At 39.2% G+C, this 26,705-nt stretch overlaps 1 protein-coding gene across 1 annotated transcript in view; it reads right to left on the bottom strand.

Annotated features, from left to right (window-relative positions):
• Positions 1-26,705, bottom strand: part of NBAS (NBAS subunit of NRZ tethering complex) — a gene marked incomplete in the record, with an annotated part of 468,052 nt that overhangs the window by 381,147 nt on the left and 60,200 nt on the right. The window contains 4 exon segments of the mRNA NM_001192550.1: positions 2,131-2,194; positions 12,518-12,646; positions 18,918-18,986; positions 25,937-26,075. Of these exon segments, the coding sequence (NP_001179479.1) occupies positions 2,131-2,194; positions 12,518-12,646; positions 18,918-18,986; positions 25,937-26,075 (401 nt within the window).

The following is a 26,705-nucleotide window of genomic DNA, read 5'->3' as shown; positions in this document are numbered from 1 at the left end:
AAAGTGAATATATGAACAAGACAGATGATATAAATGAATCAATACTTTTAAGCTATTTAAACGTAATTAGAAGCATAATTTAATAAAGATTTTGAAGCCTGGTAACTATGATTCATTTTATAGGAGACACTTAAAAATTCAGAAGTATTGAACTAGGGGAGTTTCACCAGAAAAAAAAAAGAACTGATTAGTCAAACTCTTTATTTTTAAATTTCTGTTTTCAGTTTTCATCTACCAATTAAATAATCACTGCTGCTGCTGCTGCTAAGTCACTTCAGTCGTGTCCGATTCTGTGTGACCCCATAGACGGCAGCCACCAGGCTCCCCCGTCCCTGGGATTCTCCAGGCAAGAACACTGGAGTGGGTTGCCATTTCCCTCTCCAATGCAAGAAAGTGAAAAGTGAAAATGAAGTCACCCAGTCGTGTCCGACTCTTGGCGACCCCATGGATTGCAGCCCACCAGGCTCCTCCGTCCATGAGATTTTCCAGGTAAGAGTACTGGAGTAGGGTGCCACTGCCATCTAATTAACTGTAAATAATGCAGACTTTATTTATTTATAAAACATTGCTCATTACTAAAAAATAATAATTTAGACATGGGAAATATATGAAAAAAAAAATCCCTCCAATCTCTCATTACTTACTACCTACCACATGCTCAGCCCGGCCTCAGCAATAACTGCTCAGTTTCCCCTTTGAGAAATCCCTTTCTACGATCTCCTGCACACTTATTTACAAAGGACCACACGTATGACCTGTGAACTTGCCGTCTCTATGCTGGCTTGAGGTAGGAGAGCCATGCTGCCTGACACAGCTGACTTGGCCTTGGGAAAACATGAAATAGTAACACCTGGGCAGCAGGAAGTTGGATCTGTTGCCTTGTCCCCATTCTACAAAATCTTAGTGTTCCTTCCAAAGTGAAGCAAAATTATCTAGAGACTTTTATATGCAGGGTGACAGAATATGCCACCCCAAAATATGCCACTTTGGCGTAAGGATTATTTCGGGCTGGAGGCAAGGAAGAAGCAGCAGATACAAGAAAAGTTCTCTGTCCTCTATTTGCCTAAAAGTAGGACATAAATTTTGGTTTTCCTGATGGTTCAGTGGAAAAGAATCCGCCTGCCAATGCAGGAGACGTGGGTTCAGTTCCTGGGTCTGGAAGATCCGCTGGAGGAGGAAATGGCAACCCACTCCAGTATTCTTGCCTGGAAAATCCCATGGATGGAGGAGTCTGGCTGGATACAGTCCATGGGGTGACAGTTGGACACGACTTCACAACTAAACACCAGCAACAAAGGACATAAATGTACAAAGTTGTTCTCTTCACCCTCTGCCAGGAGGAACAAGAGTTCATCACTGGAGACAAATTTCAACTCTTATGAGGCCAGAGACAGCACCAAAGGAATCTACATCACAAACTAGTGCTTATATCCCATTACTTTCCCCACATATTTGCCACTCCTAGAAACTCCAGCCTACAGCCACACCACCCTCAACACTCCCGATCTTGTCTGTTCTTGGAAGCTAAACAGGGTCCCGCCTGGTTAGTACATTGGAAGCACTGATGTTGAAGTTGAAACTCCAATACTTCGGCCACCTGATGCGAAGAACAGACTCATCTGAAAAGACCCTGATGCTGGGAAAAATTGAAGGCAGGAGGAGAAGGGGACGACAGAGGATGAGATGGCTGGATGACATCACCGACTTAATGGACATGAGTTTGAACAAGCTCCAGGAGTTAGTGATGGACAGGGAAGTGCTGTAATCCATGGGGTCACAAAGAGTCGGACACGACTGAGCAACTGAACTGAACTGAGAAATCCCAACTACTTTTCCTTTGTCTTCACACTTCTCTAGAAACTGTTTCTTTGATGCTATATAAGCCCAATTTCCAATCAACCCTCTGAGTTACTCCATGTATCAACTCACAGTACACACTAACAAACTTCTGCTTATTTATCTTATTAATCTATCTTTTGTCAACCCCATTTTATAAGGTCCCAGCCAGAGAACCCAGAATAGTAGAAAGAAAAAGAATTTTCTTCCCCCTACATATTCTTTATCATATGTACCTTTACTAAAGATGAAGAGTCTCTTAAGGTTTTAATTACTATACATCATACAACTCACCTTTGATTTTTTTTCTCTTCTCAGTAGAGAGTCTCCAATCAGGATTAAGGTCATCATAGCCTGGCTGAATTTGAAACACAGGCACATAAATTCTTTGTTCAACAAGGTAAGAAAATTATAAGATCATCAAGAACTTTGGACTGTTTCAACAGAAAAGAGAAATGATGCTTTCCTTTGATCTTAGTGACACCTAGTTGAAATATCTTTCCAAGATCTTGAAGAGCAATTGTTCGTACACTGAAGATGCACACGTGCAAGTACTGTGACTCAATTTAATGAAGAAAATAGCAAGAACAATGACAGCAGGAATGTAATTCATACAAATGAAAGGAGACTACACTAACAATTCTGTGCATGCGCGCAGACACACACACACGCACATACTGGGAGGAGAACAACCATGCTGTTGTGAATAAAACACTGGCCTGGATGGAAATGCTACCCTGCTCATAAGCTGAGCAACCCTTCAGGCCTCAGCTCCCATAGCTCTGAGGTTGGACCCCACAACTTTCGTGTTAATCCCACTTCCAACTTTCTATGACTGAATATCTACTAAATCAAAAAAAATATATATATATATATATATATAACCAGGCAATCCTCAAATTCAATATATGCATTGTCTAATCTCATGGCAAGACAATGTCATGCCCGTTTTTGTGAACGTCAGGACACATCACTATCTCTCAAACATAACAAAACAACCGAGATTAAGCCACTGTCTGACATCTCCCAGGCCCGCTGTTAATTCCATAACCTCCAGAATCACAATAGTATGGGGGGAGGGGGCGGACAACAAAATATCAGCTGGGGGTTATCTGAAATCTTAAGCCTAAAAAAAAGTGAGACTCTCCTTATGTCAATATGTGCTTTTTCATCTAATGCAAGAGAATAAGCCTGTATGCTTCATTACCAAATTATCAGTGGCTAATACGTTACAGTATTGAGACCGGCATTCTTTTCCACAGCCTGAGTACCTTCTGCTCTCCTCTACTGTGACAAGTCACTATGAGTGGTCCCTGAGAACAGAAGATATACTTCTTATCAGAAAAAAAAAAAAGTTGTCATATAAGGCGAAGAGTTGACTCATTAGAAAAGACTCTGATGCTGGGAGGGGTTGGGGGCAGGAGGAGAAGGGGACGACAGAGGATGAGATGGCTGGATGGTATCACCGACTCGATGGATGTGAGTCTGAGTGAACTCCAGGAGTTGGTGATGGACAGGGAGGCCTGGCGTGCTGCGATTCATGGGGTCGCAAAGAGTCGGACATGACTGAGCGACTGATCTGATCTGATCTGATACTAGGGAAAGAAATGGATTGTCCTAGATTACTTAATCAAAAAAAAAAAAAGATTAAGTTTCAAAAAATTAAAATAAGGTATGTACTACAGAAAATAATCAACTAAATTAAGATCATTATCTGACCATTTATAAGGCACCTTAGAAGCTTTCAATGCCTCCGAATCAGCAGCTGCACCTCCATGACAGCACAGGTGCCCGCCAGCATCTGTTTATGTGATGCCACGGAAGCCTCCCACTTACATTCTAGAGGACACAAGGGCAGTATGGAGCAACACTTCCAAACTTTAAGCCCCACAAATAACAATAATTATGATTCAGCTTTGGGTAAATTAAAAGATGTACAGATTACAGAGAAATTTAACAAGAATTCTTGTGAGAAAAGAAGCCATCTCGTTGGCAGAAATATTTTCAGAACTCAAAGCATTTTTCAATTCTTTCAGAATTCAGAGATGAGCCAGAGGACCATGAAAGAGTAGTACAGAGTCAAAAGAGCCAACCAAGCTCCACACTCTGGGACCAGGCTGTTCCATGGAGACTGTTTAAACAACAGGTGTCTCCTCTTGTGAAACCCACGCTAAAAACAAGGTGAAGATCTCTTCCCCTGCGTCCAGGTCTGTGTCTGTGGTGCCTGTACTCCCACCCTCTGTCAGGGCCCACCTGTCACAGCAGCTAAATGCTGAATGAGGGAATGAACTCATCAATCTTTTGGATCACTGAGTTCTAACTAGGATGGCTAAGTTATAGAAAAATTAAGTTGGCATAGTACAAATATTCCCACGGCTCCTCAAACGTGTGGTTTCTTCTGATATTTAGCCAATGAACACTGTGTGCTTACACTGTGCAAAGAAAAAAATCAGACATTACAGGCCCCATACTCAAGGATATAACTAATAAATGGGTATAAATAACTATAACCTAAGGTCAAATTTGGTAACTGCCCCAAAAAAGACCTACAGATAAGAGTGCTAGGGGTCCTCAAAGGATGAAGAGACGATTTTGGATACAGGCTTCAGGAAGATGAGGGCTTCCCAGGCGGTGCAAGGGTAAAGAACCCACCTGCCACTGTGGGAGAGGCAAGACCCGCATTCAGTCCCTGGGTTGAGAAGATCCCCTGGAGAAGCAAATGACAACCCACTTCGGTATTCTTGCCTGTAAAATTCCGTGGACAAAGGAGCCTGGTGGACTACAGTCCATGGGGGGAGGGCGGGTGGCAGGAGTTCGCAGAGAGTCAGACACCACTGAGCACGCACACGTACATTGAGAAAGATAAAGGGAGAGGAACAAAGAAAGCCTGATGCTGCTGTATACATTTCTAGCTGGATAAGACTTGGATGTGGAAAATGGACGGAGGACCACATTCCAGTCACAGAACACAGCATGCAGAGGACACAGGTAGGGAAATACTAGCCTTATTCAGGAAAAAAAAAAAAAAAAAGGTCAAAGTACAAGACAACAGGCATCCTATTCTAATTCTACGCATTCTTTTTGTTTGGGGGGTTTGTGGGGAGAAGAGGATTAATGAGATCATTTTTTCATTGAGCTGATACGAACATAACATAAAATTAACCACTTTTAAACAAATAATTTAGTGCTATTTAGTACATTCACAGTGTTCTGCCACCTCCATCTAGTTCCAAAACCTTTTTATCATTTCAAAATAAAACCGCTTAGTCATTGCACCTTTGCTTCGCTTTTCCCTTCTCCCCAGCCATCAACAATTTTACCCTCTGATTGTGCGGATTTACCTATTCTGGATATTTTGTATAAATGGGTTCAAACAATAGGTAACCTTGTGTGTCTGGCTTCTTTTGATTATAATAATGTTCCCAAGATTGACCTAAGAATTCACATTCTTTCCTTTTATATGGTTGCATAATATTCTATCACATGTATATACCACAATTTGTTTGTTCATCCTTCTATTAATAGACATTTGGCTTATTTCCAGCTTGTGGCTGCTGTGAACATGTATGAAAATGTACTGTGTCTGAGTACCTGTTTTAAATTCTTTGAGGTATATATCTAATTGTATCTTTATCTTAGGAGTACATAGCAATTCAGTCTACATGTCTGAACTAAGCATTCAACTTTACAATATGTGGGAGTTTGATAGAATTATCTGTACAGTATATTTAAGAAAGAAGAGCAAACAAAATCCCAAACTTAAACTCTGCCTCAGGCAGAGGTGACCTGCCAGACCATTATCCTGATGGCTTGTCCCTCACCACTTTCTAAGGTGACATTCCCACTGCTCCCCTCGTACTATTCAAACTGGCCCAAACTTACCACCCTAGAACCCCAAGGACTTTATCTGTGAGAACCATGGTCTGGCTCTGCTTTACAGCATCTGACACAAACTCCGGAGGCTGTTGTTTTGAGGACAGGATCACCAAGCTCCCAAGACCTCTACGAAAGTACAGAGTTGGCACTCACTCCCAGTACTGTGTTGATATGTTCTGAGAAGCAACCTCCATATCACTCTTCCCTGTATGACATGCTACCATATGCCTGAAAACAGCCTAGGAGGATGCCCCAAGAACACAGTTATAGATTTCGTACAGAAAGGCTATTGTGGCTAATGCATTAGGCTTAAATCTGTCTTCTCAGATTTAAGGATTTTATTTGTTGACTTCTTTTTTAATGGCTTGAAGCTAAACATAACAAAGACCCTGTCATCATAGCATGAAAGTAACCTTTAAATGTTTATTCATTCCACAAACATTTATCAGTATTTAACACGCCAAGCCCTCTGTTAGATCTCAGGAAAGAAATGTGTGTTCAGTGTCTCTTCTCAAAGAACTGACAGTCTAGTGAAGCTGTGAAAACAGCTGTGGGTAAGATCCCGATTAATCACAAGAACTATCATCTTCCCACTTATCCTTCACTGATTCATCCCCTTCACAAAATTACTCCAGCACCTACTACGTGTCAAAGAGAAAATAAAATCAAATGGAAATGGTAAGTCTTATATCTACTACATCTAAGGAAGCACAAACAAGTAATAAAACTTCAGAGAAAAATTAAGGCCAAAAATGAGATGTCAATATATAAACATAACATATGGGAAATGTTGGAAATGAAAATCACTTTGGCAATTTTACTATATATTCCAAACATGAACAAAACTTAATACAGATTTCTAGCCAGATGGATTTTCATATTGACAATGAAAGCCAAAGTATTTAATCAACTGAAAACTGGATAGAAGTAAATCAGAATAGACATTTCCAAACTATCTTTAATCATTAGATTTTACAGAGAAAACACTCATTCAAATAAAGCATAGTATTATGAAAACTAATAAAGTATTGCTTGAATAAAGGCCCAGACAAGCTGAATTCACAATTTGGTAAAAGACTTTAAGTCCGTATCAGGCAAGAGAAACATTAATTTTTTTCTCAGGCAACATTCAAGGTAAAGCTGTAAGCTGACTACATGGGATTCCCAGGCGACGCTAGAGGTAAAGGACCTGCCTGCCAATGCAAGAGACACAGGAGACACGGGTTCAATCCCTGAGTCAGGAAGATCCCCTGAAGGAGGGCATGGTAACCCCCTCTAGTATTCTTGCCTGGAGAATCTCCCATGGACAGAGGAGCCTGATGGACTACAGTCCATGGAGTCTCAAAGAGTGAGAGTCAAACACGACTGAAGCAACTTAGCACACACATACTTTCTCTATATATTTAAGATTGTTTGATGTGGACCATTTTTAAAGTCTTCATTGAACTTGTTACAATACTGCTTCTATTTTACGTTCTGGTTTTTTGGCTGTGAGGCATATGGGATCTTAGCTCCCCAGCCAGAGAACTGAATCCACACTCCCTGTATTGGAAGGTGAAGCCTTAAGTCCCTATATACCGTATACACCATTTAGTATATAAGGTCTTATATACTACAGTATACGTTGGCCACCTGATACAAAGAAATGACTCACTGCAAAAGACCCTGATGCTGGGAAAGAGTGAAGGCAGGAGAAGGGGACGACAGAGGATGAGATGGTTGGAAGGCATCACCGACTTGTCGGACATGAGTTTGAGCAAGCTCCAGGAGTTGGTAATGGACAGGGAAGCCTGGCGTGCTGCAGTCCATGGGGTCGCAAAGAGTCGGACACGACTGAGTGCCTGAACTGAACTAATACATATATAAGTGTATATATAGTACATATATAAGTATATAGTACTTATAAGTATATATACTTTAGTACACTGTAGGTGAACAGTATACTAGTCTTATGCTTTAGTATAAGTCCCCATATACTATATACACTAAGTCTCCATACCTTACATGCACCAGTTTAAACTAATTGGCTGTCCATTTCTTTCCCAGAGAAGCCGCAAAGAAATCCAAAGCCTGCCCTAACCTGGCCCAAGGTCACTCAACTCTTTCTGGACAATGAAAAAAGAGCAGCTGTTGGAAGTGTTTTTCAGTTGTTTAAGCATTTTTCAATATTTTCAGTCAGGGATGAATATACAAAATAACACCACATATTTGGTAAGTGACAATATGAAAAAGTCAAAAAGTGAAAGTATTAGTCGCTCAGTCATGGCCAACTCTTTGCGACCCCATGGACTGTAGCCTGCCAGGCTCTTCGGTCCATAGAACTCCCCAGGCAAGAATACTGGAATGGGTAGCCATTCCTTTCTCTGAGGGATCTTCCCAACCCAGGGACTGAACCTGGGTCTTCTACATTGCAGGCAGATGCTTTACTGTCTGAGCCACCAGGGAAGTTCCACTATACCTCTTGTACATTAGTATTTTCACGTTCCCAGTTATCTCTACATGATGAAGCACACAACTCCAGGTGCCATTCATAGAAATCACATGGGTTGTCTCTCCTTGTTTCCCATTAACATCTTAGCTAGCACCCAACTTTCCCACTTAAAGTCAGGATTTCTACATGTAAGTGCTGTAAGAAGAGTCTCTGGGGGGTGGCAGGGGGGCAGGCTTGACCTATTAAGTCAGAGGACCTGAGTCAAAGTGGAACATTGATTCTAACATTTAGCAATCTAAATTAACTTTCTTCAGCACTATTCCCATCTCTTAAAATGAGCTAAAAGCATGTTCTGATTAATAAGATTGTGAAGTAAACAAAAGAAATAAAACTGCTGTTGACAGCCAAGCTTTACTATACAAACACCATTTACTCCCAACAATCCCCCCCGCCAATACCACCAACAGAAGCAAAATACTAACACATTATTTTCTTAATTTGTTAATAATTTCCCTTGCAAGACAATGAATGTCTTAAGGGCAAGGGACTGTGCTTTATTACATTTTCTACTCTAGGACTCAGTACAGATTCAAATACTTGAACTTTATTATTTTATGATAATATTATAAGTGACAACCTACTCTATACAGCATGGTTACATTAAAGTTTTATTACATTTACTCGACTGCACTATTTGACTTTTTTTGCTTAAGTATTGCTTATGTACAGTATTAAATTAAGTTACAGGTGTACAACACAGTGATTCAAAAATTTTATGGGTTAGACTCCATTTATAGTTATTATAAAATTTTGGCTGTATTTCCTATACTGTACAATATATTCTTGCAGCTTATTTTATACATAACAGTTTGTACCCCTTAATCCCCTACCCATGTCTTTCTGCTCCCCTCTTCCCTCTCTCTACTGGTAACCACTAGCTTGTTCTCTGTTATCTGACTGGTACACTAGATTTTAGTCACTGTCCCCAGACATTCAAGTCCAAATCTAAAATGTCCAATACCCAATGCGATTAATCCCCTGGATACAGGTCAAAGACTCAAACACGGTATGATTGTTCAAACTCCTTTTGTTGAACAGCTAACACCCTCACCTCATGTCACCACGTCAGAAGTACTGTAGATATCCATCGTAAAGTCAAGGGTTTATCAGCGAGAGGCTTTCTCAGTTACTTATTCTGGTATCTGGTACACACTAACTATTAACGGCTCTGGAGTTCAATGTATCTGAGAAGGCTGAAGAAAGCTGTATTAAGTGCACTGAGAAAAAGAATTTGTCTCTCTTCTTTTAAAGATCAAATAAATAAAGCCTGATAAAAAGCTTAACCAATAGGGTTTTTCTCACCTTTTAAAAATATATTTATTTTCTCGCATGGTCATGGAAAGAGCATGGACATCAGAGCCAAAGGGGCATGAAACCAAACCTCAGGTCTGCTGCCTACTTGCTGAAAATCCTAAGGCAAAGTAAGTGCTCAGTGAATAGAGGCTATTATTTAATATATATAATTAGAGTTAATTTTATAAAAGCTACAAGACTATTACATACCTGCACCTCAATCCTACTGAGTTCTGTAAACTTGATACATTTATTTCAGAATGCTCTGTAAAAATGCTGAAGCCTCCTAGCAACTTGTTTATTGATAGAATGAAGTTTCAGAAAGTAAAACAGAAAAGGGTTAGACAAAAATAGGGAGCAGGAGAGGAGGGTTCAAGGAGCAGGTGTAAACAGCATAATGACCAGACGAGGAGCCTCTACAGTATTCCAACCATAACCTCAGAATGGATACGGTTAAATGCCCTCCCTGTTCTCAACTTTGGACAAGAATTTATTGTGAAGCTAGCACTGGCAGGGGTCTCAGAGGGCAGATTCAGTCCTGTTCAGCTAGAGTCTTTCCAGGTGCTGAGCAGCAGCCGTCAAGGGGGGCGCTGGCAGCCCCGAGCCTGTGAGGGGCTGCACTCTGGAATGAGGACGTGCTGAGCAGCAGTGAGAAAGGCTCCAAAGGTAGGATCAGGTCCAGGGACATCACTAAACCACGGACCCCTCAGCAAAGGACCCCACTACTTGAAAATGTCCCTGGTGATGGCAACTAAGGTCCGTGGTTTTCAGTTTTGTGAGTCTTAAATCCTCTTTCTTCCAGTTTACTCAGGCATCCAAAGGAGGTAATTTATACCAAGCAAATAAAAAGAAACTGATACATAAGCCCCCAAAATGTGTAAATTATAATAAAAGGTACAACTAGCTTGAGGCGCTGTATCATCGTACCGTCTTGTCCACAGGCTGTATGAGGGGCACTAATCAGAGCTACAGGGGTGAGGCGGAAACTCAGAGGTACGACACAAACACCGGGCTTCAGCAATTCCTGACGAACTGCCTTCTAAACTCTCGGGGTATTTCTGTTCAAAAGACTCTCCCTAAGACAACACCACAGGCGAATTCCTGACCTGAACTCACCCCTCCCGTGGATCCCTGTGGCCATTTCTGAAGTCCCTTCGTTTTTTTCACATTACTTTTCTGATGACCTATTCCAAACCACTGAGATATTCAAAGTTATTCACTCCTGAGTTAAGATTCTTAAACAATTTTTGTGTTTTTAAGAGAATCATTATAAAAAGTTAATGAATAACATTCATGAGCTAAAGTGTAATAAATTATAATGAAATTGATTGGCAAATAAGGATTAAAATGTCTAACCAGTTAAAAATTCAAATGTGTGCCAATAAAGACTGCAACAGATGCAACTGATCTTTGCAAGCATAAAAAGTATCCAGAATCAAAAAAAAAAAAAAGAGCATACTAATGGATTTCTTTAAGATAGTGCTTATTCAATATGTATGACATTCCAGGATACTCAAAAGATGAAATATGAAGTGTGCTTCAGAACTCGATCAATGTTTCTTTTATAAATGACTTTAATAATCAGTGTTCACCTTTAAAGAAAAAGTTTGCCCAAATGTAAAATTTCCCACATAAAATAGAACATCAGGGTCTATTCCAATAATGAAAGGTAAATATTTCATCACTGTACATTGATAACCATGAAAAATACATGGTACCTTCTGGATCAATTATCTGATGAGCCCAGCTGAACATATTAAACAAAGTTTTAGGAGCTGATTCACTTCACTTCTAGAGAGAAGATATAAGTCAACTTAGCTCTCATTTCACAAGAGACAGAAAGAATGTCCCTGTATTTGGTTATTGAGGTTGAAAACTGAGGAAGATCTCTTCTATTTTAGAGCAAATTTAGATCCAGTAAGTGAGAGTGGCTGAGATGTGGAGATCAAATTAAATTCAACACAATCAGGAATTAGGGAGGGAAAAAAATCTTCCTAAAATTGTTTCTAAGAGAAAAAAACAGCAAAAACAAAGTCTGTGAAAGAGTACAAAAATGTAGAGGCCCTTTCTCTTTTCCTCTAGTCTGAGAAATACAAAATGCTGTTTGCTCATTAAGAATTCTTTCAATGGTGCATTCTGATGAAATAAAATTCAAAAGAATGCTAACAGAAAGACATGGATCTATTCATATCTTTCAGGGAATAGATTTCTATCCAGAATCACAAAACTATCACCAAAGCTGATGGCCGGATATTCCTCCAGGAAAGGGGCATGCAGATACGAGGGAAGAGAATCAACACTCACAGGGCTGACATACAAAATGATCCTCAGAGGATTAAACCGTTTATAACATAAGCTGCAGGCACCTGAAAGCATCTTTCTTAAATCTTCATTCTATCACAACACATGGCATTAGACGAGCAGACCTCACCTGCCCATGCTGATTTAGATTACAATAGATGTTGATTCTATCTGTTCCTAAACAACTCAATTGTTTACCTCTCAATCCCTGTCATTTCCAGACACTAAAAAGCTGAACAGTTCTATCTTTCTCTGTATCTTCTCTAACTACCTTAGGAGTAAAGAGAACTCCCTTCAACCTGAAGGAGGCCCAGGATTACTGGAACTACAAGATCTGGAAAGAAGAGGAACTCTTTTGAAGAAAATGACCTTTTGAATCTTTGATATTAGCTAACTTTTGCTGAAAAATTAACATCTCCATTCTGTATGTGGGGAATGAGGAGGCAGGGGACATGCAGAGTTCAGTGGACAGAGGACACTCAGGATACAGTGTCCCGTTCTACAGATCAGTATCAGCAAGGAGTGCTGCTCTGTTCCTCATTTGTCCTGCTACTGTGATAATATTTTAAACAAAGGACAGCTTAGGAATGATCAGAATAAATAATAGCTGTGAGCCACATTTTAAATAAACGTAAAATATCACAAAAATGAAATCCGTATGGTCAGTACTCACCCTCACGCGAGAATCATTCTAGGAATAATGACAATCGAGAGACACACCTGCTCGTGTTGAGTCCACTCCCCCTGCTGCTTCAGAGACGGGATGGCCCAGATGCTTAGCTTTCCTGAGAAATGAATGGCTGCAAGGAGGGTCCCACCTGGAGAGAGGCTCATTTTGAAGATCCCGTCCTAGACAACAATTATATTACAATAATGTCAGAGCAAGGGACTTGTAGCCAATAGAAATAACTTCCAGAAATTAATATCGTTCTTCAGGGTTGCCTTGTCGTAAGCAATCTCGCATAATTAAGGACTAGAACAGCTTCATAACATTATAAAGGTGCTCCAGAAAACAAAAAACAAGAATTCTGCCCAAAGGTGTTTTTTCAATCTCCTTTATAGTGTTATGATTTACATATAACGTAAAATCCAAATAAGTGAGCATTATAAAAACATTCCTTTATATCATACATATATTACTATGAGTTCTCAGTATCTTATGGGTTGATGTTGACAAAATTATGCATTTCTTGAATTTCATAATTTTTACAAGATTCTATATGAACACAATGCCTGGAATATTTTACACCATGGACAAGCCACAAATTCATGCTGTGAATGAGAAGCAGAGGAAGAGATGGAGGGGAGAAGGGTTCAAAGGGAATAAAAGATCGACTAGAGGAAAATGCATGCCTTAATTTAAGAAATACATTAGATGGGTAAGATTTTTCATATCTGCTGGCAAATTATTCGATTTAAGGAATCTAAGTGTTGCCACAAAACAGAGACACTTCGTAATATACTGACCTTACATGGCCAAACCTGGGCTACACAGAGGAAGACTAGCCTTCCCAGTTCTACCTGCCACATACTCTCAGTCCTTTCCCACGAGGACACCAGGTTTGCTCAGGTACCACAAAGAAACCATCCTCAGCAGAGATGTTACCTACCGAACAACTACAACAGAGCTGGAAGAACTGAAGAAATACTAACTGAAGACCTATTTCCCATTCAACCATTTATTAAGAACAGGCTCTAAGGTAGTCTCCCCACAAAAAATAAAACAGACCAGAAAACGGCAGCCCATAACGATATTTCTCCTGCACATTTAGAAAAGCTGGCAACACAGGGCCCAAAGGACATAATCGGCTGGAATTAGGTAGTAGTTATCCTCTTAGAAGGGTCATGAGCTTTCCAGCCAGCCAAAACCCCCATTATTTTCTATTATGGCCCCAAGATTAAGGCTGAAAGCTGCAGAAGTGAAAAGTAACAATGACTATACCAAAAAAGAACAGAATTTACAACAGACTTGATTCAACATTATTATCTACCTGGCCTCTGCAGACAGAATTTAAGTGCTCGGGTATAAAACAACTAGGCATACTGGCCATCAAAAACAAGGAGAACAATGTCTGGAAGTGAGGGATACTGCTGGATGAGTGAACAGACAAGATCACTTTAATGGGATATAAATCTATTCCAGATTGTCATAATGAAATGTAAGAGATTAAAATACAAATGCTTGAGAAGGAGAAGCAACGCAAGCAAAAGCACATCAAGCAAAAACCTGCATATACCACATCTCTTCCTCTGTGATGGAGATGGAACAATGAGTAGAAGATGAAAGTGAAAGTGAAGTTGCTCAGTCGTGTCCAACTCTTTGAGGCCAGATGGGATTTTCCAGCCAAGAATACTGGAATGGGTTGCCATTTCCTTGTCTAGGGGATTCCTCCCGATCCAGGGATCAAACTTGGGTCTCCCAAACTGGATGCAGACTCTTCACCATCTGAGCCACCAGGGAAGCCCCAAGAAGTAGATGAAGGACCTGGCATCTTCCTCTCACAACTCTATGTCAACTAGCTCCATGGTTCTGCACAAGACGGGCCTCTGAAGCACTGATCTGTGTTAATAAAAAGAACTTTCTACCCATTCTTCAGAGTCTACAGATGAAGAAACTGAAGACCTGAAGTGTGACAACACTTGCCCAAGATCATCATTCTATATAAACAGCAGGACCTGAACCACATGCAAAGACTCCCCTCCAGCTCCACGTGCCCTGAGGGGACCACGATCACTGCCCTCACCTAGGCCACAGCCTTTCTAATAGTGAAGGCATGCTCCTCAGTAGAAATTACGATCAAGTATACTGTATTGCTTCAGCACCTGAACAATTACTCAGGTGCTGAACATGCAGGAACTCCATTAAACAACTCCACTAAAAGTGCTTTGAGGGAGAGAGATGGGAGGGGGGTTCAGGATGGGGAACACATGTACCCCCATGGCTGATTCATGTCAAGGTATGACAAAAACCACTACAATACTGTAAAGTAATTAACCTCCAATTAAAATAAATTAATTAATTTTTAAAAAGTGCTTTGAAAACAGGTAGAAAGTTTATAAAAATACACATACACACACACACACAAAAAAAAAAAACTAAGCCAAAAAATGTACACTAAACAATGTGAATAACAGCAGCATTATAAGCAGGGAAATAATGAACCAATACGTTAAACATCCTTTTGTTTTCGTCCCTCCCGCCCTTCCATCCTTCCTGCACACTTAAGCAATAAATATATTCACTGAAATGTCCCCACTGGCTTTTTTTTCTGGATGCCCTTAGTTTCCTTTGATGCCACGACACCCACACTGCAAAAGTACCACTCCCTTTCATAAGCATTTTGTTGCAGAAATTTGCACTCACACACACAAAAGCTGAAACTGCAGTATAATAAATACCCATGGGCCCAACAACCATCTTAAACAAACATCAACATTTCAAGTTTGTCTCATGTGTCATTCCCCAATTACCACAATGCCACTGGGGACTTCTGTCCCCTGGAGGACTTTAAAGCAAATCTCAGGCATTACACCCATACATATAAAATACACATTAAATGTTTGTTTCTTTCAAGTCTCAAGTTATCTGTTTAACTTCCATAAACATGCACAGTAAGAAGACATGTTTATTAGTAGGAACTGAATTGTAGCCTGCCAAAGACAGATAAGTCACCTATATTACTTTAAAAACACGGTGATTTCCTTTTAAAGCATAAACTCTGCTTTTTATTTGTAGAAAGTTTTCTGAGGGTCTACAGCATGCAGGGTACTTCTGGACCAGAAAATAATTTATTATCCTGTCAGTAACTGCAACACAAGATGTAAAGCGGAAAATCCATGCTGAATTCTGTGAGCAGAGTATGCAGTACTCAGAAACCTGAGCAGAGTCTGCAGTATTCAGAAACTGGAAAGTCTGTTGGTTGGCAAAGAAGAGAATTCAGGAGTGTGTGCTCTGGAAATAGGAGGAAATGGCTTTTCCACCACTGTACACCACAAAAAAAGTAAACCTCAAACATTCAAACCCTGCCTATTGTATTAAGATTTGTCAGCTTATGTGAATGACAATCTTGTTCTCTTCTCCATCAAATTTAAGTTGTTGTAAAGGTAACAAAATTTAGATGTAACTAATTTTCACTCTGGTTAAAATATATCTTTGAAATTCTTTCACAGTCCTCAACTATGAATGTCATTTTCATTTTAATCATCAACAGCTGGAATGTTGGTCACTAATATGTAACTTGACACTTTTATCCAACATGGTACAAAAAAAAAGCCCTAGCCAGAGCAATTAGGCAAGAAAAATAATTAAAAGGCATACAATTCAGAAAGGAAGAAATAAAATTGGCTCGGTTTGCAGATCACATGATATTATATATAGAAAAGACTCTACCAAAAACCTGTTAGAATAAATAAATTTATAAAATTGCAAGAGACAGTAAGAGCAAACTATCAGTAAGAGAAATTAAGAAAACAATTGCATTAATATCAAAAACAGTAAAATATTTAGGAATAAATTTAAACAAGAAAGTGAGAGACATATACACTGAAAGCCATAAAACATTAATGAAAGAACCTGAAGAAGGCACAAATTAAAGAAATTCCATGTTCATGGACTGGAAAAATTACTATTGTTAAAATGTCCATACCACCCAAAGTGATCTATAGATTCAATGCAATCTCTGTCAAAATTACAAAGGCATTATTTACAGAGATAAAAAAAATAATCCTGAAATTTGTATGGTACCACAAAATACCCAAGGAGTCAAAATAATCCTGACAAAGAAGAACCAGAGGCATCATACATCCAGGTTTAAATTACACTGAAAATAGTAATTAAACACATATGAAGCTGGAATAAAAACAGATACACAGGGCAATGGAATAGAACAGAGAGGCTAGAATTAAACTCAAGCATACATGGTCCATTAATTTACAACAAAGGAGCCGAGAATACACAATGGGGAAAATAGTCTCATCAATATATGATACTGGAAAAACTGGACAGCCACATGCAAAAGAATGAAAGCAGATCCCTATTTTATATATAAATTAATATATAAAGAATTAATTATATTAATCTTTATTCTTCAACATGGAATATTATTCATCTTCTTTAAAGGAAGGAAATCCTGTCATTTGCAAAAGAACATGAATGAGACTGGACTGCATTTTGCTAAGTGAAATAAGCAAGATTAAAAAAAGGCAAATACTTGTTGTATCACTTATACACAGAATCTATAAAGACAATCATAAGTCAAAATCGTAAATACAGTGAACAGAATAGTGTTTGCCTACCAGGGGCTGGGGACTGGAGGAAAGGCAGAGGTTGATAAAGTTGTATAATCTTTCAGTTATAAGATGAATAAAGTCTGAGGACCTAATGTAGAACACTGATAGCTACAGGTCATAACACTGTATTGTATAATTGAAATTTGTTGAGGGTAGGATTTAAGTGTAACAGAGACACAAAAAGTAAATATGTGAGGTGATACATGTATTAAGTCAGTGGCAGAAAATCTTCTCACAATGTATATGTACCTGTATCAAATCATCAATTTAACTATCTTACAATTTCATGTGTCAATTACCTCTCAATAAAGGTGAGGAAAAGAAAAACAGTGACTATCACTTACCACCTGCTTCAGTTTGCTCCATGAGGCTTTAACTTCAAAGGTGGTCTAGCAAACTAATTACTCGGTAAGTGATTATCAAGGGGTAGAAGCATCGCAAGAGGATTTACAAGGACATTTTTGCACAGTAAACTGTCTTCGTACATTAATAATTCATTTATGGCCCTTTTAATTAACTTCACTGTCAATTTTCCTATTTACCCCTTCCCATCTTAAACTGCTCCCTAAAATTCTTTAAAAGGTATTTTCCTCTTACTTCACTCATTCTCTTGTGTAGCAATGTGATACTAACAAAATGCCACTGAAATAATGTGAACATTATTTTAACTTCTACTTCTCACTTACAATAAATCCTTAGCTCAAATGTCCATTTGATCTTGTGTTAATTAAAAACACTAATTAAAGTCTTCTACAACTTCCAGCAATATTTGGAGTAGGAACTGTCTTCTCTCAAACACTGCAATAAAACTTTTCAACTGTCCATTCTAAGAGACTTTTTTCAATGTTAAATATCAGATCTTTGTATGTAGACTAAATTGTCTCACTTTCTTCAGTTGTTTATCATCTATACAGAGCAATCAAAAACAAGTGATTTCCAATTTTATTATACCTTTCACACGGACAAGCTGTATTCAAAGCAAAGGACTGAATTCTATCACATGCATTCAAAATGTTTTAAATTATTACATACGCTTAAAGAAAAAAAAAACTCAGCTCAATAAAAGGTGAATTTGTAAGCACTGTTCTTCCAACACTCAACATTTATTGCATATTACATATTTAGTAATACATAATACACGCCAGGCACTGTTTTATACTCTGGGGAACCTGCAGTGAACAAAACAAACATAAATCCCTGCCCTCAAGGAGTTCAGTAGATAGTTGAACCCACTGTAGTTTAGAAGTCTGACTCAAAAAAGTAATGCTCTCATGAACTAATATGGTCACAGAAAGAACAACAGAGGCAACACAGTACATTAGAAAGAATCAAGCACATGGCAGAGGCCAAGGCATTTAGTCTTTCATATAGTTCTTCATCTGCAAGATAAAGACAAACTCCATGAAACGGCCAAAGAGAATGCTAACTGGAAAACTGTAATGCAAGGGAAGGAATATTTTAAAATCAACAAATAAAAAGTATATGTTATGGACAAGGATACAAAACTCCCAAGTAAGATAAAATAAGAAGATTCAAAGATATATAATGCTTCCAGGAGACTTCTTTGGGCTATATTCCCAGACCCAAGAGGACTAGGTTCATTCTTGAAATTTTCTTTTAATTTTCCTTATTGAGATAAGAATGACATACATAGTAAAATACACAAATCTTCAGTGAACAGCTTCATGAATCCTTATTAATGCATACACCCACACAGTGTATAATTAAGAGCAAATTCAGGTGAAAATCTATCATGTTCAAGGTTCATTCAACTTTGTCCTTAAGTAGAGTTTGGTGAAAATGTTTTCTAAGTTAAGCCAATCTGCATTACCTGTTCTTGTCCCTGGCGACTGTAAAACTTGCCACTTAACATCCTTAATAATCCCAGTGTCTTTGGTACCTAAAAAATAAACACACATCATACAATTAAAGATCAATGGAACACTTCCTCATTGTATAAAGTGCTTTCATTATGCAATGAAAACTACAGCATATCTAGTATTTTACGAAATGGTTAAGAAAATCAGTAAGTATCAGAAATCTTGGTGAGATTTTGTTTTTGTTTGGGAAAAAATTGACCAAGTGACAAATCTTACAAAATAAAGCCATAATCAAATTTTTTTAATATATACATAAGTCTAATACAATCTATGCATATTAGAATCTAATGAGCAGCTCTTCTCAAATGAGACTGTCCCAGGTTGCCAATAGAAACTTCATTCATGAAGAAATTGATCCTATTCTTGGAAAATACCAGAATAAAATCATTTAGAAACAAGTATTTGAAATAATATAACACAGACTATTTTTGTCTCTAGATTTAAAAGCAAGAGATAAAGCTAGAATATTTTAGAAATGGAAAATAAGTATAACTGAAGTTGTACAGAGAACTTGAAACACCAGTACACTGCTGGTGGGAACATAAAACAGCACAGCCACTGTGGAAGAGTCTGGCAGTTGTTCAAAAGGTTAAGCAGAACTGTCATATGACCCAGCAATTGCATCCTACGTTTATACCCCCCAAAACTGAAAACAGGTGTTCAAATACTTGCCACAAATGTTCATAGTGACACTATTAATAATAGCCAAAATGTACAAACAACTCAAATGTCCACGAACTAAAGAAAGGAGGATATCTATACAACAGAGTGTTACTCAGTCATAAAAAGCAATGAAGTATTGATGCATTCCACAATTTGGATGAACATCAAAACTATGTTGCTAAATGAAAGACGTCATATATAAAATCTCCTACTATATAACTCTGTATGAAATTTTCAGAATAGGTAAATTCATGGAAACAGAAAGCAGATCAGTGATTGCTAGGAGCTGGGGAGAGGGGATTGTTTAATGGAACTGGCGTTGCCCTTTGGGGTGATGAAAATGCCCTGGACCTAGACAGTAGTGGTGGTTACACAACACTGAAGGCACTAAATGCCACTAAACTGTACACTTTAAAATACTTCATGGTCAATTTTATGTTACATGAACTTCACTTTAAAAGAAAAAGGCAAACAGGGGAGCATGCTTGAGATGAGGTTAAAATGTTCCTACCAGAACCTTTGAGTAACTAAAGACATTACTAGTGGTCTAGCTCCACATTTCTTCCAAAAGCAATAAAATGCAAGAAGGGAAAAATAAATCCCGATGAAGTTTATTTCAGCTAAACTTGAAGAAGATAAAAGATAACCCAAACTTCAAAAATCATTGTAGGCAGAAGGAGAAAACTCCCAATGTGTCATCTGCACTGCTCTTGCCAACCCCCACATTCCATCCACCCCAACCCAAGCCCACCATCAAGCTTGGTGATAAGCAAAACCAGACTGAAAAAAATAACTGCAGGGTGCAGAAGGACAGATGAGACAAGCCAGCATAGGGGTCTAAGGTCTATCTAAAACCACCACCTAAAGTCACGGTCCAAGAAAACCTTCCAGAAATGAAAACATCTAATCTATACATTGAAAGCATGAACAGGTACCTGAAAAATTAACCCAGAAAAATCAACTCCAAGAAATAGTCCAGGAAGTCTATTAGATTTCAAAGTGAAAGTCGCTCAGTCGTGTCTGATTCTTTGTGACCCCATGGACTACACAGTCCATGGAATATATTTATTCAGGCCAGAATACTGGAGTGGGAAGCCTTTCCCTTCTCCAGGGATCTTCCAAACCCAGGGATCAAACCCAGGTCTCCTGCACTGCAGGCAGATTCTTTACCAGTTGAGCTACAAGGGAAGCCCAAGAATATTGGAGTGGGTAGCCTATCCCTCCTCCAGCGGATCTTCCCAACCCAGGAATCAAACCAGGGTCTCCTACATTGCAGGTGGATTCTTTACCAAGCAAAGATACAGAAATCCTCAAAGCCTCCCAACAAAATGGCCAAATAATACACAAAGGGAAGATAATCTGACTCACGTCAACTTTTCAAATTTCGCACCCAAAGCAAAGCCAACAATAGAGCAGTATTTCATTAAGTTCAGTGAAAGAACGAGTAAACCAAAGGTCTTATATCCACGGAAGTTTGCCTTCAAATATCCACGCTATGAAAAACAATTCCAAACACACAAGAACCTAAGAAATTCTTCATCTATGAGCCCCTCTCAAAACATCTGCAAAGGATAATTTCATCCAACCAAGAGGTAACCAGGAAAACTCCAAAGTGGAAATGAGCATTTTAAAATATATAAATGAACACCTATGACTAAAGAAAAATGAGGACAAGGGCTGAAGCTAACGTATAAATACTGTGTATTTTGACAAAATAGAAATAAATAGGAAAAGGGGAAGGGGAAAATAAAATCAAATAACTAATTTTTGTATTAAGTAATTAGAACTAAAGAATACCAATCAAAAGGCAATGGCAGCCCACTCCAGTACTCTTGCCTAGAAAATCCCATGGATGGAGGAGCCTGGTAGGCTGCAGTCCATGGGGTCACCAAGAGTCAGACACGACTGAGCGACTTCACTTCCACTTTTCACTTTCATTCATTGGAGAAGGAAATGGCAACCCACTCCAGTCTTCTTGCCTGGAGAATCCCAGTGATGGGGGAGCCTAGTGGGCTGCCGTCTATGGGGTCACACAGAGTCGGACACGACTGAAGCGACTTAGCAGCAGCAGTGAAATATTGGAGGGTATTGATACCAGTAACACAATTTCAGTGACATCATGGAGGTAAAGCCCCATCCAGGTAAATTCAAGAGAGAACAGAAAAAGAGGAAACTGATCAAGTATAGAAAACTCATGAAAAAAAGAAATGGGCTGGCAGCAGGATTTAGTAGGGTCTAAGTGCCCTAAACTAAAAAAGTTTTACAATGGGAAAAGTAAATGCACACTGCTTGCTGATAAACCTAACTGGCAGCAAGATTCATGATTTGGAAAAATATCCTTCAGTAAGAAAGAGTGTGAGATCCAGTGGACAGACAGAGCAGCTAGCCTTGGCTGGTCCAAGCACAGCTCATCTGTAATAACAAGAGAAAAAATACAAAGCTCAAGTGTTGATGGAGGCTCTTTATGAAAATATTCTTTTTACTTCTATTTTCTCAGAGAAACAGGATGTCAAAAAGCCTGTATTCTTTCCACAGCAACATCCCATACTAAAGAGGCAGCAGCATCAGCTACAAAAAAATAATTTGGTTCCTTTTTTATACACTTTTCCAAAATTTCCACCTTAAAAATACAAGTAGACAATAATGAACACTGTAGAACATTTTATTGTTTATCATCTCATTTGAACCAGACAAGAGCCATAAGACACGAGCAGTAGTGCTGAGCTAGGATTCCAACTCCAGCCTTCAGACTCCTGAGCCCAGGCTCCCCCTCCCCTCCCCAGTGACTGGACTCCCCCAGTATCTGCTACAGCTTCTTGCCCACGTCTGGGCACACAGCTGCATCATCCAGTCCAGCAAACAAACCCCTTGAGGGCTGCTACCTTGATGTTCTGATACCTGCAGCAGTGAATCGATGTTGAACAAATGAATAAATTAAACTCTCACACAGATGACACTGACATTAATTTGGAAACGTTGGTCAAGGCATCTATTGAATTTTGCATAGCCTCTTTTACAACCTAGCAGCCTTGAGAGACGAGAATATACGTGTCAGCAGCACTTTTTCTGTCAATAGCCACCCCAACACAATAGCAGCCTTAAATAAACAATAAGCGGTTATATGCGAACAATATCTGCCACCTGACAAGAGGAACTAATCCTATAGCTTGAAATTACTTTGAAGGAGGGGAAGGCTACGCAGAATGATTGCGAGTTTAGCTGCAGGACACATTTAAAAGGCACTAACGTAATTAAAATACACTTGCAGCATTTCAAGAAGTTTATCATACAGCGGAGCCCTCAATTTGCAATTCAATATTTCCCCCCACTTCTTCTGTCAGTGCACAAGCAATTTTCTTTTAAGAGACTCCAATATTGAAGCTTCAGGCCAGAGAAGGAAGGATCATACATAGCAGAGCAGATTCCAATACTTCAGGGAGGAGCAAAGTGAAAGCACAGAGAATTCAAAGAAGCTACAGTGAAAAAAGGCTTCGTGGTACCAGACAGTTCTTCATGCCTCCCCTGTCCCAGACTCTGTCATAAACACACTTGATGACACCCCACTGAAACAGCCCTTCAAAGTCAGCCAACTTTTCTCATCTTATATCCTCCACACTTACCTATTCTTTCTTTTTTTCACCTCAACCTTTAACATTTTGACAAATTTTATAGTTACTGAAAAGCTGAAATGACTACACAATGAAATACCAAATATACCTTTTACCTGAGTTCACCAATTAACATTTCACCATGATTGCATTTTCTGTATGCATATGTACACTTTTTAAAAAATTATTTTTTGATTGAGCCATTTTAAAATAAGCTTCGGGGACACCCCTGGTGGTCCAGTGGTTAGAACTCAGTGCTTTCATTGCCGTGGTCTGGGTTCAATCCCTGGTTAGAAATTAAAATTCGGGAAGCCTCATGGCACAGTCAGTTAAAAAAAAAAAAAAAACTAAGCTGCAGGGACTTCCCTGGCAGTCCAGTGGTTAGGATTTCACCTTTCAAGGCATGGGGTTTAATCCCCTGGTTGAGGGGGCTAAGATCCCACATGCCTTGCAGCCAAAAACCAAATTGTACAACAGAAGCAATACTGTAACAAATTCAATACAGATTTTAAAAAAATACGCTGCAGACTTACAGTCAAGAGATAAAACTGTTAAAACTCTTTTCCGGATCTGCTATGAAACATCTCACATATAAAACGACAAGCCGAGTGTGAAATCAGAGGGAGGAACACGACTAAATTATTACAAATATGGAAATATGGAATACGACATCCAACTGCTATCTCATTCTTTTTTTAAATAAATTATCGGAGAATCATCACAGCATAAATTTGATGATGCCAATGAGAGGTATGCAATTTCGCACGGGGTGTGAGGAAAGTGCTGAACAGGAACTACGAGACCTGGTGCCATCCCTGCTGCCCTACATCTCCCAGGCCTTGGGCTCCTGATCTATGAAATGTGGCTAATAAACACCCAAACTGAACTCCTTACTGGATCTTGCAGAGAGAACAAATGGGTGCTAGAGTGAGCAGAATGATCGTGAATGGAAGGAAAAGCACAAGGCACACTTCTATATGAACTGATCGACAAACACAAACAGCTTTCGAGTCTGGTGCCATTCTGAGCCAGTAGTTGACATAATAAAAAAAAAAAAAAAAATTACTACCTTGTTGGGCTAAATTCACCATCACATGTGTCAGCATATGCTAAAAACTAAACAAGCAAACAAAAAAATGGAGGCCTACTATGATTGCTAAAGATTTCTCTTCAAAAGTACTTCTTCATCGGCTCCTCTTCAACCTTGAAACATTTAACCATTGTTTTAGATTTTAAATCATTATTTTGAGACAGAAATAATGGAACAAATACACTCATTCTGAGACAAAAACAGTGGAATGAGTACATTCATAGGAATAAGCATCACTTACGTCATGTTTCACTTCAGTCTCTTGGTTTCTTCCCTCACTAGAAAAATATGAATGCCCACCACGTATCAGGCAACATGCTATGCACAGGGTCCATAATTATGATCATACAGTTTATACAAAAAAACAAATACAAATCAGAGTGACCAATATGGTGAAAGTCAAAGTCGCTCAGTCGTGTCTGACTCTGCAACCCCAAGGACTATGCAGTCCATGAGATTCTCCAGGCCAGAATACTGGAGTGGGTAGCTGTTCCCTCCTCCAGGGGATCTTCCCAACCCAGGGGTCGAATCCAGGTCTCCCGCATTGCTGGCAGATTCTTTACCAGCTGAGCCACCAGGGGTCAATATGGTAGAAACAATTAATATTCACTAACGTCTAGTTTTTCTCTCCTTTCTGGACACAGAAAACTACTTCCCAGACCCTTTGAGGGTACATGATGAGGAGCTACATGATGAGTTACAGGAAGTGAACTGTGAGCGGAAGCGATGTCAGCTCTGGTGTGAGACAGTAAGAAGTCCCTCCTTTTACTCCTCTGCTTCCCCACCTAATGCCCTAAACTGAGACAGTGGGCCCTCAAGAGTGCCAGCCTCCACGGATCCTTTAATCATCACTTGGAACAAGCTTTCCAGGAGGTCTTGGTATCAACAGCAGACTTTGCCACATATAAGGGATATGCTTTCACGAGGTAAGCGACAAAAATGTAAGGATTTTTCATTTGTCTGTTTATGTGGCTAATTTTTATTATCACAGCAGAGCCTAGCCTATATTAACTACAGCAGAAAGGAGTGACTGATAGAAAACAGAAGCTCAATAATAGAGTGAATAAATGAACAGGTGGATAAACAGTCCCGATCAATATGTAACAAAATGGAAGAACCAAGGCAGTTAAGAACCTGAACAGGGAACTCCTGCCAGATTTTGCACTCTCATTCTGCCACTTGCTAGCTGGCTGACCCAGCTAAATTTCACCTTCCTCATCAACAGACTTGGGCTACTAACAATACCTATCTCAAAGGGTTACTGAGAGTTAAATGAGCTACAATCTGTGAGAGTGCTCAGAACTGCTGCCAGAGCATCAAAGGACTTAATAAATGTCAAGGTCTAAAAAAGCAAATGCAAGTAACAATACTGCTAAATCCTTTTTCTTCATATCTGCAAACATTTTTATTAAAAATGAGACCAAGTTAAATAAAGCACGCTTTAGACAAATTTGATATTTGATAGAAATCCTAAAATTTCACTTGTATTAAGTCACTTTCCTCATTTAAGGCAGATTGCTTCTTTCTCCATATATCTTACAAAGGGCTTATCTAAGACCTTTAGATAACGTCCAAATGAACAAAATGAAATACCATAAATGAGACTTACTGCAGTGACCCTGTCGCCACCATGAGTAACGGGCTTATAATACGGTGATCCTGAAAGAACTCTCCAGGCAGACAGTCCACAGCTAGCAGCTTTGGATATGCCCACTTCAGCAGTTTCACATCCGCCAACCAGCAGAAGTCTAAAACAGAGAAAGATAAAGTGATAAATTACAAATATGAACAGGACAACATCAAAACAAAGCGAGCGGAAATGCTCACTTCCACAAGGAAAACTGAAATAAAATTAGAAGGTAAATATTTTAGGGGAAACAACCAATAGACCAGACGGATTCTCAACCAGTAATTTCACCTTCACTGACACACTGGAACATCTGAAACCCAGATGAGAACTTGGAAATGTAAAAAGAAATGTTTTCAGGTTGGTCACTGAGTATCTAAGAAGCTGTATCAACACCAATAAACTTAAATAAACCGATACATCCCTGACATAACTACCCTACCAAGTGTACAACAGATAGCCAACAGGAACCTGCGTGTGGCACAGGCAGTCAGCTTGTGCTCTATGGTGACCTAGACTGGCGGGACGGTGGTGGTGGGAGGGAGGCCCACGAGGGAGGGACAGATGTATACATAGATCTGATTCACTTCAAAGTCGGCAGAAACCAACACAACATTATAAAGCAACTATACCTCAATAAATTAATAAACATAAATGGATATGTCACCTCACAGACATGTATATATTAACTACAGCAGTGCACTGGAGGTCATGAGGGCACAGTTACAGATGCTAGAAAAAAAAAAAAAAT

The sequence above is a fragment of the Bos taurus genome, chromosome 11 (assembly GCF_002263795.3).
Source record: "Bos taurus isolate L1 Dominette 01449 registration number 42190680 breed Hereford chromosome 11, ARS-UCD2.0, whole genome shotgun sequence".
NCBI lineage: Eukaryota > Metazoa > Chordata > Mammalia > Artiodactyla > Bovidae > Bos > Bos taurus.
The sequence above is the reverse complement of the archived record's forward strand: the minus strand, read 5'-3'. Positions and strand labels throughout refer to the sequence as shown.